We start from the raw sequence: 13,338 nt of genomic DNA, 5'->3' as shown, positions 1-13,338 counted from the left end.
TGTATAGTTCAGAGAGAGTCCACACTATTTTATTACTTATAATTTGACAAATTGAGAAGCCACAAAATTCACACATAAACATTACATTCCATTTTTCAAAATGTCAACAACATTGCGTGGGGGATAAAATCTTGAAAAAACCCACCATTAAGATGAATTCATCCACAACAATTAAAATAGACTCAAATAAAAAAAAACACATTGTTAGTTTTGCACTTGCAGCAACAAACATTAAAGCATCATTAAAAAGCTCTCAAACCCTCGAACATCTTTTGGTCCTCAGTTTTCAGCAGCAATATACAGGCCTACAAAACATTTATGAAATAATGCTTGTTTTGAAATACAACAATTTACAGAATTTTGGTAAAACTGGCTCATTTTTAGGAAATGATTGACCCATCAGTAGTATTCAGCTAGAGCGTTCACCTGCATTGTTGACAACAAGGTTATTAAGTATTGTCCTGAAATGTGAAAATAAAAACCCAGTTGGATCATCTGGGATCTTGTGTTTTTCTGCAAAACGTCTCATTGGATTTGGTTCAGTTCCCGCGTTTTGTTCCTCAGATGCCTCTTTCGCATTTTTATTGTCCACTGAATCGTGAGTTTGGCAAAATTCGCCGCCTTGAAGAGAGCCATGAAGACGCCACACAGAATGGCGACAGAGTTCCAGGGATTTGCCGTGACGATCTAATTGGAAGAAGGCAAAGTCGTATCACCGACGTACGCAGACAGCTACAAAGAGAATAAACACGTTCACGAGGACTCACCAGTCGGATTTCTTGCATGTACGGATCCCGCCATTCAAAGACGGCGAAGAAGAGCTGATTGGTTCTCTCCGATTCGGGCCTTTTGTCGTTGAACTTCACCACCGCCGTCTGGAAGACAAACCGGAGAGGATGAAACGGACGCCTCCAGAACCTCCGCGCGTGTTAGAACGAGTGAACTGGCAGTGACGTAAAACACCTCTTGCCGAAACTCCACGGCTTCGTTGTTCTTCCCGGACGTCCTCACCAAAGACATCTTGACCCAGGTCCTGAACCCGCCGGAGAAAGTCCACATGGAGTAGTTCCTCTCGCAGTCCCTCATGAACTCCGACTTATTCGCACTAGAGAGTCGGAGAACACGAGCGTCACTGAGGAAAAACGTTTGCTATCAGGCTCTTCATTATTTTCCTCACGAAACAAACAGGAAAAACACAACACGACCGGTCAGTCATCGGCAGTTACCTGTCAATCAAGTCACTGAAATTAGCAAAAAGCATGTAAGTGATGGCGCTGAAGTCCTCTTCTGTTTCATTGTGGCTGAACTGCATGAAGATCACCTCTTTGTTTCTGACGTCTTGTTGGCCGCGGACCACCACGGCTCGTTTCTGTGGGAACGAGTGCGACACTGAGGTTTCTTTTCATTGATCCCTTTGTCTGAACACAATGTGCAAAGAGGTCAGGTGACCGTGGGCATAGCTTATCACTAAAGTCATCATCGCCCACCATCCTTTGTTCGGCGAAGGGACCGACGTAAGTGACGTCCTCCATCACGCAGTCTCCTTCCTGAGGCGTCCCCGGGTCCACTAAAGGCGGGATGTAGTCGTGGTAGTGATGCCTGCAGCTCAGCAGACGAGCTTTGCCGGGATACAGAGCGATGCCTGCACGAAGGCACGCGCCTTTTATTAATGAGGTACTAAGATGCGAAGGCACCAGCGAGCTCTCAGACATCGTTGTCACACTTTGGACTCACGGGATTCTCGTTCTCGACTCAAACTTCCATTTTCCACCGGAAAACCTTCGAGAGGCCGGCTTTGGAATGATGGTTCGGACGGCAGCAAATAAGCTGCTTTGTGTCCGCTAATTACAAGAAACGCACCTCTTTTCAGTGTTTGTAATTTCTAATCCATCGCATTTACGAGATCAGAGTTATTACTTACATGATCATCATGTTTGAGCAAAGAATCCTCCCCTAAGTTGAATGAATATAAAAACGGCCACACACCATCGCAGCGATTTGACCTCCGCGTGCGTCGCCTCGTCGTACCTGGTGGCGAGAAGGAGTCGACCTCTTTGTAGGTGACGGACATGACGGGGTGGTTGAGTTTCTCCAGGAAGTCCGAGATGGTCTGGTAGGCCAGGAAGACGGCGACGCCGGTCAGCAGCAGGTAGATGAAGATGAGCACCACCGTGAAGAAGTTCCTCAGGCAGGTTTTGCTGAATCTCATCGGCGGGCCGCTCCCCCGGCTGTCGTCCGCTGTAACGAGAGGGAACCTCGGAGGTCAAACGCCGCTTTCTGAGGGGTCGAACTGGGAGACTGAAAGCCCGGTGGCCTCCTCCTCCTCCTCCTTGCCGCCGCTCAGAAGGTTGTCGTCACCTTGTGAGGTTCCCTTGCTGGGCTCCTTGCTGGGCTCCTCGCTCTCGCGGTCTTCAGCGGCATCGTCGAAGAAGCCTCGAGGCGGCCTGTCCCCTTCCTCCTCCTCCTCCTCATCTTTATCAACAAACTGTGAAGTCGCACCAAAGAAAGAAAAGCTTAGTCGGTTACAGATAACAGAAGAGAAACGCACAGCGACACCGTATTACTGAGGGAGATAGTGTTCTCTCACTACTCATGAGTACTACACAGTACTTTATGTTACTGTTGTTTCCCTTAAATAAAATGACTTATATTTGTGACTCCGTATAAATACTCTGTTAATTCTACAAAGTAAACAATAAAAAGTAAACAAAACAGCATTTACCACTGACACGTGGAGTATAAATATAAAGTAGCATTAAATGGAGGTACTAAAGTATAATACCACAAGATACTTTTAAAGTAAGTGTAGAAGTTAAGTCCAGTATCTGAGTACTTCCTCCAGCAGCAGTAGAATAACCTACATTCGTGGTTATTTAACGTTGTGTTAGTCCCCGGTGACGCGTTGACCCGGATCTATATCGCTACGCAGACGTGATGTTTGCCTTCTGAAGAACAGGGAGGAACCTGCTCTGCGATCAGCAGACTCACGCAAACCACCGAGTCAGCTGTTTTCGCGCTTCGAAAACAGCAGCCGGTCAGCTGCGCGGTCACGTGACGCGGTCACGGATCGATCCCGCCGCCTCCTGATCGTCACTTGGGACAAAACGTTTGATAAAAACGGGGGCGAGTGGAAAAAAAACCCCCAAAAAAACGCGAGGGCAGTCGACTCACCTCGCGGTACGATCGGGACCTTTCTGTCCTCAGCATTCCTCCGCACTTCCTTCACCTGCAAAACGGCCCCCGCTGCTCGAGGGGAACCGTCCCACTATTTGTGGAAAGTCCCGACAGTTACTTGAACAAACAACGGATGCATGTTGCAAGTTTCCCGTGTTTTTGGTCCCTTTTTTTCCCGCTTTACAGACAGACACACACACACACACACGCACGCGAGCATAGGTCGTATGGCCCGTCCCGTCCGAGGCACCTTCGGCCCGCGCTCCAATAGTAAACCCTGCGTCCTCAACGTTTCCTCGTTTCATTTCCCTCCCCTCCTTGGATTAAAACCTTGTGCTGCGTTTAATGTGCACATTGTAAAAGTCCAATTCCAAAACGCCGAGGGCACAAATGAGCTGAAAAGTGACATTTACATTGGATTAACATTTCATTATTCATACATCTATGTTGGTTTAAATAAAAGTACATACGTAAACTCACCAGGCACTATGGGCTATTAACAGTGTATATTATAATATTTGATTATAATTACTGATTATTGAATGTGTAAGTGCCACTATTGGTGCTGAGTATCCCAGTTCACAAATACATCGTTATTCATTTGTTTATTTATTTTATGTATTATTCATCTGAATCTGCAATTAAATTGGTAATGTTGGCAAATGAATGTAGCAAAAAGTACAATATTTCTTTTCAAATATAAGTGTCGGCTTCATTATAACGACAAATAACGGTTTGCAAAGACTCCCTGCACTCAAATGTTGCCCATTTATGCTTCTCAGTCTCAATCTCTTACTTGCAGTATGTTGAACATTAACTTAATCTGAAGATATTGTACCTGTCTTCATATCTGACAATTTGAGTGGAAATCGAGCCAATACATTGACGTGTGTCATTCATGTATCTCTGAGCTACACGTTGTTAGTTATTTACACACGACCAAAATGGAATGAGTGTTTGTTAATTTGTATGTATGTATTGTATATGTGTGTGTGTGTGTGTGTGTGTGTGTGTGTGTTCAGAATCACGTACCATTACATTTCCCGACGCTCTCAGTGGACTCTGTAATTTCCCGGCGGCAGTAAACGCAGCACCGCCGCCTCACCGGGAAGTGGATGACAAAGTGTCCGGGACGCAATTGCGCACCAAACTCCTGCAAACAACGCTCTCGCCATGGCAACGGCGCGAATTTGTGTCCTGCTCGTCGTCGTCCTCTCCGCGACTTTAGCAGAAGACTTTAAACTAAAACACAAACCCTCCACGGAAGCGGTGCGGCTGTTCACCGAGGAGGAGCTGAGGAGACACGACGGAAGCGCGGTGAACTTCATCCATCGATCCGTCAGTCTCAGCACGTGCGTCCGCGCGTCCACGATAACAATGTGTCTCTCCTCTGTGTCTCCCTGTTTCAGGAGGGACACCCCATCTACATGGCGGTAAAAGGGGTAGTGTTTGACGTCACCAAGGGAAAAGGTGCATAAACCGCCATGGAAATAATAAGGATTCACAAGATGAAGAAAACTTTATTAAGTCAAATGAACCACGTGAGACCAGACATTTGTCAGATGTTTTGAACCAACGTCTCATTTCACACACTGCAGAGTTTTATGGACGCGGTGCCCCGTACAACGCCCTGGCGGGTAAGGACGCCACGCGAGCCGTGGCCAAGATGTCCCTGGACCCAGCAGACCTGACCCCCGACCCTGTAGGTCCAGTGCTGTTGTCCTGAGGGTCAACGGGGTCACACGGCATTGCGATCCTGGCCCACGGTGCTAATCAAAGTTGTGTTGTTTTTTCCAGACGGGCCTCACCGAGGAGCAGCTGGAGTCCCTTGACAGAGTCTTCGAGGAGACGTACAAAAGGAAGTATCCCATCGTGGGTTACACGGCGGCACGCGTCCTCTCCGACGATGGCCGTCCCAACGCGGCCTTCAGGCCGGAGGACCAGCCTCAGTTCCAAATCAAAGATGAGTTTTAATCTCATTTGAGTGTTCAGGTCACTGCTGGAAAAGACTTTCATGGGGATTTAGTTTTTTAAAATATTTTCCCTTTACTTGATTGGAATCACAGCGTAAAATGCGTACAAGACACGGACAAAACAAGAATGGTATAAACACTTTTATTCATATGTTTATAAGTATTAAAAATATCAGAAAATTGTCAAGTATTTAAAACAAACTAAGTATTTGAAGCAGGAAATTGTCCCATTGGAAGCTGCAGAAACAACGATGAAGGATTGTTCTGATTCACTGAATGTAGATTGACTCGTTTCAGTACAAATGCTGTCATTAACTGCATTGACCCTCTGAATATCAATGAAACTCAACAAACACAGAATCCGCTTCTCTCTGAATTTGTCCCACTTTACATCCTCTTTGTACAGTCGCCATTAAAGAAAAACGTTCCAGGCGTTTGCGCTTCAATCACTCGCTGGCGTCGACGCGTTATCTCGATGGGATCCGGCTGTATAACAGCTCATGACTCACTCGTGCCACCTCCAAACGGGGCAACTTAAATAGTACGTCCTGGCGTTATGCAGCGTCGACCAAAGGTCACCAGTTCCGGTGGTAAGACAGGTGATCGACTTCAGGTAGGAGCCGCGCGCGTCTCGCCCTCCCTTCCCTCCCTCCCTCCCTTCGCTGGTCGCCAAAGTCGAAACCTCCCACACGCCGCTTTGAGCGACCTGCAGCCCACGAGGTTCAAAGGACACCGAGCCCTGCCCTTCAGCGTGCCGGCGAGCGAGCGGAGCGGCGTTCTTTATCAGCCGGAGGTCCTGCCGGGAGTCGTCCACTGCAGCCCCGCTCAGCCCGGGAGACACTTTGTTCACTTTCCTCTGCTGGACCTCGTCCACCGACCGGAGCCAAGATGCCCAGAACAGTAAGACTCGCACTCGCCTTTCTGTACAAGAGATTGAATGCGTCACAGAAGAGTGTCTCTTCCTGGTTTGGGTCTGAAGGGGGGGTTGTATATTCATCTTAGCATAAAACAAATCTGAACCGTATTTCATGTTACTCACAGTTTCAATCACGGGATCTTCCGTGTGAGTTATTTCTAAGGGGAGCCTTTTCTTCTTGGCATTTACTCATTAACCGAATGTAGAGTTTGACCCACGCTGCTCACATTCCTGCCTCAAACAAGGCTCCACAAACGCTGCTTCAGGGCCAGAACGCCGGCGTATTTCATCCGTGTGCTCGTGCGGAACGACCGGGGGGGGGGGGGCTCTGTGAATGTCGAACTTTCACCAGCAACTCATGACTTTAGGCTTCGACCGCTTGTTGCCTCCCCTCCTCCCTCCCTCATCATGGGAGACAGTCACCCAAAACAGCAGAACCCCTTTTTTGCATTTTATTCACGCTCCCTGTTAGATCTGCTTCAGCTTTCGTCTGTGGGTGAACTGATAAGAAAAGACCGGATTGTGCGTTGACTCCCCAAGGAGAAAGCCTCTCTCGGGAGGTCACGCTGACGTTAAACCCACTCCAGACGTCACCGGTCGCGCGGTGGAACGTTTCGCCTGTGCTGCTCTGGGAAATGCCTGAGGACGCTATCCAATGTTTGGCTTAGCTTTAAACGGTTAACCAGCAAAGTAAAGGTTGTGTAGATATCAGAAACAAGTCCAAACTAAACACACAAAGATGGGATCTCAAAGCGGACGGAACGCATGTCGACCGGGGAAAACGGAAACAGTCGGGGAGCAAGATTTCATAAATGGATGCCCCAGTTTTTGTTGCCTAAGTTTCAGAGGGTTTATCTTTACGACACCTTGGGTGTGCTCTCGCACAGCTTCATAAAATCATTGTGTAACTGCTGCCAACCAGACCGGGGCCGCAGTCCAGGGTCTTGCAGTTGGTCTTATATATTGAGATCGTACGTATCTTCTTGTAAATACGTTTTAAAAACACACACAGAAGTCCGAGATGTGCGCCCCTTCAGCTGGTCTCACTAACAATGGCGAAGTCTGGAGGCAACTGGAGGAGTATTTTGGTATTTTAGTCTCCGCAGGTTCACCCTCGTGGCACGACGCAAGCAAGTAGTCCAAAGTCTAATGAGATAGTGAGCAATTATGGTTTATGGACAATCCTTTTCACAACTCCACACAGCTGACTATGATTTAACTTTTTAACCCCAACAAAAGGTTGTTTCATGAAGTTACCGTCAAATGCAAATGCAGCCGCAATAAAAGTCGACAAATAAGCTAAACTTTGCATGCTGAACAGAACAGGAAATGCAGGACTGATGGATTCCATAAGGTACATGTAGGTAGAAACATTCAAAGAAAAAAACTAAATGCTGAACTGACACAGGACTCGATAATGTCTTTTTTTGCCACAGGTCAACGTTCGCGTCACCTCCATGGACGCAGAGCTGGAGTTCTCCTTCCAACCAAACACCACAGGGAAGCAGCTCTTTGACCAGGTGTGTCTGCGTGAAAAGCACCAGGACGCCGACTCACACCGTCAGTCTCAGTTGGGAACCTCAGCTCGTTGGTTTCAGTTCTCTTGAAAAAAAATCAGTCAACTGTAACGTGTTCAAAATAAAAGTATTTGTTAGGCAGCAGATGACTATAATCAGCGTACTGTTTTGATATTAATGGACATTATCATTACTTAGTAGCTTAATGCTGTTGGTTACTAATCCAATACAGTGTGCGTTACGTTTCAAATGTAAGCAGTAAGTAACTAAAGCCGTCAGACGAATGCAGTAAAAAGCACATTGAACCTAAAACCGAAGGTGGATTCTTCCTGAGCAGAACTTGGTAAGCGTGAAGAATGAAAAATAATAAAACAATAAAACTTGTCCATCCCCCTCTCTGTGTGTCCAAGGTGGCCAGGACCATCGGACTGCGTGAGATTTGGTACTTTGGGCTTCAGTTTGTCGACTCTAAAGGATTCATCACCTGGCTGAACTCTGAAAAGAAGGTAAGTCTGTGTTTTCACTTTCATCATGGCAGTATAATACATTCAAATGAAATATTTCAGTTACTTCTCCAGCCTCATTTCTATCCTGGAATAATCCGATAAAACGTATAGAAAGTAACAGATTTTTTAAACCTGAACTCTATTCTCCGATCTTTCCCCTCACCTCCCTCCTCCCTCCTCTCCTTCACTCCGTTACCTCTCCAGGTGATGGTGCAGGATGTGAGGAAGGAGACTCCCCTGCAGTTCAAGCTGAAGGCCAAGTTCTACCCGGAGGACGTGGCCGAGGAGCTGATCCAGGACGTCACCCGCAGGCTTTTCTTCCTGCAGGTGAAGGAGGACATCCTGGGGGAGGAGATCTACTGCCCGCCAGAGACCGCCGTGCTGCTGGGCTCCTACGCCGTCCAGGCCAAGTACGGAGAGCAGGAGAAGTCGGCGCTGGAGCCGGGATACCTGTCCTCCGAGCGCCTGCTGCCCAAGAGGTGAGCGCGAGAAACCATGTTCTCCTCACGCGAAAAGACGGATCACGTACTGTGTGGAAAACAGGCCTGACAAACTAATAGAGGAGGCGGATACTGTTAAGTCTCCTTTTATAAATGGTTGCTCATATATTAAACAGCACACCATATTTGACATATTCGATAGCGAATGAAGGAGTATGCGTCCAGTAATAAAGTTGATGAACTGACTGAGAAGCAGCTTGTTTGAAGCATCTAAATGTGTGCTTTGATTTCTGCGGGCAAAGGATGGTAAACGATTTAAAAAATAACTCAAACGTGAAGCTGCGACCGCCAACGAGACGATGCGTTTGATTTGTCTCCGTCGGCACACACAGACTGTTTACATTTTCCCCAGTGGGTTTGCTGATAACTCGTCTCCCCCCTCAGAGTGCTGGAACAACACAAGCTGTCCAAGGAGCAGTGGGAGGAGAGGATCCAGGTCTGGCACGAGGAGCACAGATCAATGCTGAAGTAAGTCATTAATGCTCTCGAACTCGGTGTTTGTCTTCTTTTTTTTAAAGGCGGGACCGTATCACCTTTCAAAGAAGAAATAACACAGTTTCCTCCTTTCAAAATGAAAGGAGGACTCGGCATAATAAACAAGTAGAAGCATTCCATGGACTCAAATAGACTTTGTTTGCGGGGCTCTTTGGATAAGGATTTCTAAAGCAAATACTGGGAAAAACTCTCTTTCGACCGAGCTTCTTTTGTCCCGGCACGGCTGTGTTGGACCTGCAATCGGGTTTTTGGCATCAGGGCTTCATCGGGGAGTCAAATCTCGTGGTTTGAAGTGTCGCACCAACTCAAGATCCCAGTAGATGGCGTCCGGTGGTGCACAGCGTTCATCATGGCTGAAGTAACGAGCTGCACAGCAAAGACAAACAACGTTCCCAAGAAAAAATCAATCATGACAAAAAAGCAGTAAAATCCTCTCCCTGATTTCATTTTTTAGATCACAGCCACCAGCCGGTAGTCGCGTTAGCTCACTTTCCGACGGGTGTCGCTTTTTAACATCACTGAGTCACGTTTTCCTCTGCAGTCTCTGATCAGATAGACGCAACAATAACTTGTTACAATATGTCGTATCGTTCATTCAATTCTTAACTGTTCACCCCAAAACAGGGAAGAGGCCATGATCGAGTACCTGAAGATCGCCCAGGACCTGGAAATGTACGGCGTCAACTACTTTGAGATCAAGAACAAGAAGGGCTCGGACCTGTGGCTCGGCGTCGACGCTCTGGGGGTGAACATCTACGAAAAGAACGACAAGTGAGCAAACGAGCCAGCGACTCAAATCGACTCGCCAAGTGTAGCGTTTATTGATTCGATGACACACAGTCGTAGACGGGAGGGCAACGCACAAGCAGTCACCGACCTCTGACCCCTTCGCTTTCCAGCCGGTCGAGTTTTAAATAGCACGGCTGTTTTTCAGGGCTTTGACCCAATTTTCTTGATTCTACTACAAAATGAACAACGTTGCCTGCATGTTACGTGAGAAAGGTTTGGAATATTCAGTGAGGGCAAACCAGCTTTTTAAACGTCTTGTCTGATTTTTTTTCTACAACCTCCAGGCTTTCTCCGAAGATCGGATTCCCCTGGAGTGAAATAAGGAACATTTCTTTCAACGATAAAAAATTCATCATCAAGCCCATTGATAAGAAAGCTCCTGTGAGTATTAAACACAAGGTCCTCAGTAGAATATCAAGTGTGATGCAGAGATAAATTTGATGCAGATTTGTCGCCTTGAAGAACATTTTTAATTAAACTAACTTGCATGTACTTTTTTAGGTATCAATGCAAAGTCAACGGAATCTGGCACACTTATGGCTCAGTGAAACAATGCTAACAAAAGCTTTTTACCGTTTCCTTTCATGATTACATCCTCTGAATGAAGCAAATTACACCTAAAGGAAGTTAATTTATCAAATAAGCTGTACAAAAAACGTTTTGATCTACACACACGGACCTTGACGCTTTGTCCGTGTTCTCAAGGATTTTATTTTCTACGCTCCACGGCTGCGAGTCAACAAGCGCATCCTGCAGCTGTGCATGGGCAACCACGAGCTGTTCATGCGCCGCCGCAAGGCCGACACCATCGAGGTCCAGCAGATGAAGGCTCAGGCCAAAGAGGAGAGGCTGCAGAAGAAGATGGAGAGGTGAGAGGGGAGGGTTTTTAAAGGTCTATGGAGTCACACCCGCCACGGGGACGCGTGGTGAACGTCTTTGGTTCTCGTGGTCCGCCGCAGGGATCAGCTGGACGGCGAGAAGAAGAAGAGGGAGGCCATGGAGAAGGAGAAGGAGCAGATGGAGAGAGAGAAGCGGGAGCTGATGATGAAGCTCTCCCAGTTCGAGGAGACGACCAAGAGAGCAGAGAGAGGTGAGGCGTTTATGTCACGCTGCAAAAAGAGGAAAAACAGGTAGAGTTCTTGCAGCAGTAGGATCTTTTTTTTACTTAAATACAAAGCGTGGCTTTACCGCCCTCTTCTGTTGATTTGCTTGAAATACATCTTTACATTAAAAAGGTTAACGGTGAAGGGAATATTTAGGGGATTAAGTCATAGAAAAAGCCGGTGGATGAAATATCCACAAACAATTAATAATGTAGAAATTAAATACAAAGAAAAATAACAAAATAAACATAATAAATAAGCAATACTAAGTTAATTATAAACACTAATATTCCTCAGCAAATACATAAGAAACTACCAAAATACTGCAAAAGCCAAAAAGGTCAGGAACTATCGCCTTAAGTAAAACAAATTAGTCATAAATGCATCCCAACGCGCACAAAAATCCCCAAATCTGAGATCCCCCCCAGTAGGATAATTCCCCTGACTTTGTCCCGCAGAGCTTCAGGAGCAGCTGGACAGGGCCATGAGGCTGGAGGAGGAGAGGAGGAGGGTGGAGCAGGAGGCGGCCCGGCTGGAGGCTGAGAGGATGGAGGCCATAATAGCCAAGGAGGAGCTGGCCAGGCAAGCTGAGGACCAGATAAGGAGCCAGGAGCAGCTGGTGAGTACACGGTGCAAGAAGCACTCGAATCCTTCACGTGAGAAGAAGTCGTCATGCAGAGCTGCGACGTCCAGGACGAACACTTATTGGCTGTTTTCACTGCAGTTTGAACTCGTGGTTTTTTTCGTGTTTTGGGGGGTTATTCTGGGCTTTGGTTTCCCTCGCACCGTGAGAAAATCCACTGAGAGTCTATTTCCACTTCAAATCTCCTGAGAAAATGTCCTTTATTCATGAGGTCACTTAGCAAAACAAAAGCTGCTGTTTTGTTTTCACGACATTGCCAGAGCTTATTGGATTTGACAAGTCTGAATTTTTGTTTATCCATTGGTAAAATGACGTCGTGTTGAGACGGCCTGAGGTAATCGGGGGTCTATTGTCTGCCCCCCCACCCAGACACTGGAACTGGCCGATTACAGCGCCAAGATCACTCTGCTGGAGGAGATCAAGAGAGAGAAGGAGGAGGAGGCCGAGTCATGGCACATCAAGGTGACATTTAGTTAGTTTTTTGTGTTTTGTTGCTTACGTTTGGAGAAAAAAAGATTCATTTGTATTTAGTTACTTTTACATTACTGATACTTAACACATGCCGTTGCTTAATATCCTGTAGGTTTGTATCCATTATAAACGATTCTCTTTTTGAGCACTTTGTTTTTATATGTATCTTTGATATTTTCTGGTGAAAAAGGGCCTTCAGACTAACTCTGGCCCATTAATGCTGTTTTATCCAATATACTAAAATCCTCTTTGTCGCAGGCGAAGGAAGTGGAGGAGAATCTGATCAAGACGAAGGAAGAGCTGCACAGCGTGAGGAGCTCTAGCAACTTAATTCCCGTTAAAGCTCTTGCTTCCTCCTCCTCCTCCTCTTCCTCCTCCTCGGACAACGAGGACAACGAGGGGAGCGACCACGAGAGCGAAGAGAACAACACCTACAGCGCCGAGCTGCAGACGCAGGAAGTCAACAACCACCACGAAGAGGAGGAGCGGCTCACCGAGGCCGAGAAGAACCAGCGCCTGCAGGAACAGCTGATGGTGAGTTCAGGGTCCCGGGATACAGCCCGCCTACAGCAAGCTACTTTCACTAGCATAAAAATGCCTTTTTAACCAGAATTCAAGTGGATATTTGTATTTGCTGGGTTTTTCAAATGGAACGCGCCACGTAATCGTTGCTAGATAGAAACGGTTGGATGAAGCAGTTGGATCCTGTTTAGGTCTGAGCTCGTTTGGTGGTTTATTCAGTGAAATGTCCTCCGTCCACAGGCTCTGAGCTCAGAGCTGTCAGAAGCCCGACACGACGACAAGAAGACCGCCAACGACGTGCTCCACGCCGAGAACGTCCGGGTCGGCCGCGACAAGTACAAGACCCTGCGTCAGATCCGCATGGGCAACACCAAGCAGAGGGTCGACGAGTTCGAGGCCTTGTAAAAAAACCTCAGAGACGTGAAGATCTCTTTAAAAATCCTAAAAATCTCCTGTGTGCTGTTCATTCAAACATTAAACATTAAAAACATCAGTAAGCTGGTGTGTTGTGTTATTGCACCAAATGCAAGGAGTTGAATTCCGATTAAGTCAATACATTTCCAATCAGGATTTTAATCAGCAATTACAGCAATTTTACACATTGATTATTTTTACGTTGTTTTTACGTCTTGTTGCGTCGTGTTGCTTGTGTGTCCAAAAGACAATTAAAACCCCCAAACACTTTCAAGCAGCAAATCCTCATATTCAAAATGCCAAATTACCTTTTTG

General features: G+C 46.7%; 3 protein-coding genes across 7 annotated transcripts; 2 read left to right on the top strand and 1 right to left on the bottom strand.

The window, feature by feature from the left end:
• Positions 1-2: 2 nt before the first annotated feature.
• On the bottom strand, positions 3-3,680 carry pacc1 (proton activated chloride channel 1). 5 transcript variants are annotated; one of them, XM_078089366.1, is made up of 8 exons: positions 2,723-3,680; positions 2,359-2,485; positions 2,029-2,238; positions 1,488-1,642; positions 1,227-1,369; positions 964-1,105; positions 768-875; positions 3-687 (listed from the first exon to the last, which is right to left on the bottom strand). In XM_078089366.1, the coding sequence occupies exons 3-8, from the start codon at positions 2,207-2,209 to the stop codon at positions 526-528; spliced, it is 891 nt and encodes a 296-aa protein (XP_077945492.1). In that variant the 5' UTR covers positions 2,210-2,238; positions 2,359-2,485; positions 2,723-3,680; the 3' UTR covers positions 3-525. The 5 variants fall into 5 exon arrangements, with proteins under 5 accessions (XP_077945492.1, XP_040056002.2, XP_040056001.2 ...); XM_040200068.2 differs by having other exon boundaries at positions 3,172-3,569; XM_040200067.2 differs by having other exon boundaries at positions 964-1,132; positions 3,172-3,499.
• Positions 3,681-4,169: 489 nt separating this feature from the next.
• Positions 4,170-5,507, top strand: nenf (neudesin neurotrophic factor). The gene is made up of 4 exons (XM_040200072.2): positions 4,170-4,491; positions 4,584-4,644; positions 4,773-4,876; positions 4,972-5,507. The coding sequence occupies exons 1-4, from the start codon at positions 4,348-4,350 to the stop codon at positions 5,146-5,148; spliced, it is 486 nt and encodes a 161-aa protein (XP_040056006.2). The 5' UTR covers positions 4,170-4,347; the 3' UTR covers positions 5,149-5,507.
• Positions 5,508-5,662: 155 nt separating this feature from the next.
• On the top strand, positions 5,663-13,106 carry ezra (ezrin a). The gene is made up of 13 exons (XM_040200065.2): positions 5,663-6,047; positions 7,500-7,583; positions 7,991-8,086; positions 8,291-8,565; positions 8,971-9,054; positions 9,706-9,852; positions 10,155-10,251; positions 10,576-10,739; positions 10,830-10,960; positions 11,432-11,592; positions 11,986-12,078; positions 12,346-12,621; positions 12,850-13,106. Exons 1-13 carry the CDS (start codon positions 6,036-6,038, stop codon positions 13,012-13,014), a joined length of 1,785 nt encoding a protein of 594 aa, XP_040055999.2. The 5' UTR covers positions 5,663-6,035; the 3' UTR covers positions 13,015-13,106.
• The last annotated feature ends 232 nt before the right edge of the window (positions 13,107-13,338 follow it).

This window comes from Gasterosteus aculeatus, chromosome 15, assembly GCF_964276395.1.
Source record: "Gasterosteus aculeatus chromosome 15, fGasAcu3.hap1.1, whole genome shotgun sequence".
NCBI lineage: Eukaryota > Metazoa > Chordata > Actinopteri > Perciformes > Gasterosteidae > Gasterosteus > Gasterosteus aculeatus.
Note: the sequence above shows the minus strand (reverse complement) of the source record. Positions and strands in the feature narration are given on the sequence as shown.